Source organism: Penaeus monodon, chromosome 28 (assembly GCF_015228065.2).
Source record: "Penaeus monodon isolate SGIC_2016 chromosome 28, NSTDA_Pmon_1, whole genome shotgun sequence".
In the NCBI taxonomy this organism is placed as follows: domain Eukaryota; kingdom Metazoa; phylum Arthropoda; class Malacostraca; order Decapoda; family Penaeidae; genus Penaeus; species Penaeus monodon.
This window is the reverse complement of record NC_051413.1, coordinates 35,187,011-35,189,178: the sequence shown is the minus strand read 5'-3', so window position 1 is coordinate 35,189,178 and position 2,168 is coordinate 35,187,011. Positions and strand designations below refer to the sequence as shown.

Sequence of the window (2,168 nt, the reverse complement as noted above, 5' to 3'; positions counted from 1 at the left end):
GGACCCTAGAAAGACTAAGTACTTACGCAAAGAGTTGTCGCACTTCCTTCTGAGTGGCCTGGAAGGGAATGTTTTTGACCAGAATCTTTGATGATGTTTGCTCCCCTGCTTTCTGAATCATGCGGCTGCTCTTGGGCATCACACTGCAAAGGCAATGGGGAGAATGTTGCTTGTTGTACAGCTCAGGTATGACAATAATTAATAATTAGTAGAGCAAGTTAAACCTTAGCCTAGAGGGTGGATTAGTTTATTTGAAGGATTTAATGTTCTTCTAATTGAACAGGAGACAGATTCTTTTACAATTTTACAGAATTTTTATCAAATCTCTTCCTTTAAAGCTTTTATTAACACGCTTACCTTTTCCTAAAAAAGTAGTTTTCAAGATATTCAAAACAAGAAAAATATTTTACTCTTATAAGTCCTTCATCTTATTCATAGTTTTCTATCTTAACAATTAAAGAAGAGATCAAAATATAAATATTTAGATTATCTCCAAGCATCTTCATTCTTACTGACTTTTAATAATAACAGAATGAATACAGTTAATCACTATCAATCAACCAATCATTTACAAATATATGGACTCTTATGTAATGAAAATTACCATAACAAGCATGTGTCTGCAATACATACGCTAATGTTTTCTCCGATAATTTGATCTCTATGGTGTGACCTTCTAGTACAGAGTTCTGCATATTTCTGATGGATTTCTGTGCATCTGATCTCTTCATGAACTGCACAAACCCATAGCCTTGAGAGAGTCCATTTCGCTTGGCAATCACTACAGAGTGCACTTGACCAATCTTCTCAAAGTACTGAAATAAAGATCATCATGAGAAACACCTCAAGTAAAGTGTGTTACAAACAGAACCATTGTTGGAAGAATGTTTTGTTTACTAATTAGACTAAAGAAACAAATATAAATACAGTTTTATCATCTGAAAGGAAAGTAATATATCAATGAGAAAGTGAAAATTCATAAACATTTATTTCATAATAGTTTAATTTTAATTTCCAAAAATAATACTATTAGAGGCATAAAATTTTACTTAAATGAAAAACACTTAAACAGAGTTAGTGGAAATAAAGTAAAAGATGCAAGTTCCATCGTAGTTTTTGTTCTGCATGTATATGATGGCATGGCAAAGTAGACCTCATATATTTGAAAACTTAGACAAAACTGTCAAAATAAACTATGGCAGCCCATGTCTAACGCATACATTTATACACTTTGCTATCTTTAGAGTATCACCTAAAATTTAAAAAGTAAAACAAATTCTACATGTGTCTGATAAGCAATATCAGACAGTTTTTAAAATTGTAACCTTGGGAAGCTAGGGACGTATCTTTGTTGGCCATCTAGATGGTAGCTGAAATGAAAACTGCTTTATGAGTTTGACATCCCTGATCTAAACTGCTGAAAATCAGTTAAAAATAATACATAGTGATGCTTATTCTTCAGCTGTGTATGAGATTTCAAAGTCTACAACTGAAGTATTTCATCTAAATTTACATTAGTTCATATTTATGAAGATAATCCCCCACCCTCTCAAACTTGAACCTATGATTGAATGAGTTACAGCAATATAATTATGAATTAACAGTAATCTACAGATTATGAATGTACAAGACATGAAAATAAAAGAGCCATGTATCATTAAATCATTTACTTGAAAGGTTTAGTTGATAGGAGTTTAAAATTAGTAAAATTTCTGTATTTCAAAACACAAGTTTTAAACCTTCAAACTGTTTCTCTTCTATTTTTTTACCGGTTACATGAAAATTCCCATGTAATATGCCTAGACTTGTATGATTGATTCTACAGTGAATTTTTAAAAGCATCTTAAAATTTTTTTTTTTAGTTTTTTGTGTAGTGTTGTGTTCATGAAAGTTAAACTTTGAAAAAATTATATACAAATTGATATCCTTATGATATGTTACTGTACATTTGAAGGGTTGAACAAGGATTTTTTATATAACATAAATCTCATGTATGATGAGCTATTTGTATAGATGGAGTAGGCATTTGAAAGTTTCTATTTAATGTTTTGAGAGAGATGAAAGGGGTTAGAAATGAAAGGGTTACCGATGAGGTTTTTGGGACTTGAAGTGATGTATAGGACATCCATAACTTTTGATATAACTGTCAAGGTAATAACCCTCCCCAC

The 2,168-nt window shown here is 31.2% G+C and overlaps 1 protein-coding gene across 1 annotated transcript in view; it reads right to left on the bottom strand.

Annotated features, from left to right (window-relative positions):
* LOC119591556 (probable RNA-binding protein 19) overlaps positions 1-2,168 on the bottom strand; it is a gene marked incomplete in the record, with an annotated part of 63,063 nt that overhangs the window by 5,094 nt on the left and 55,801 nt on the right. The window contains 2 exon segments of the mRNA XM_037940311.1: positions 27-143; positions 634-815. Coding sequence (XP_037796239.1) covers positions 27-143; positions 634-815 — 299 coding nt within the window.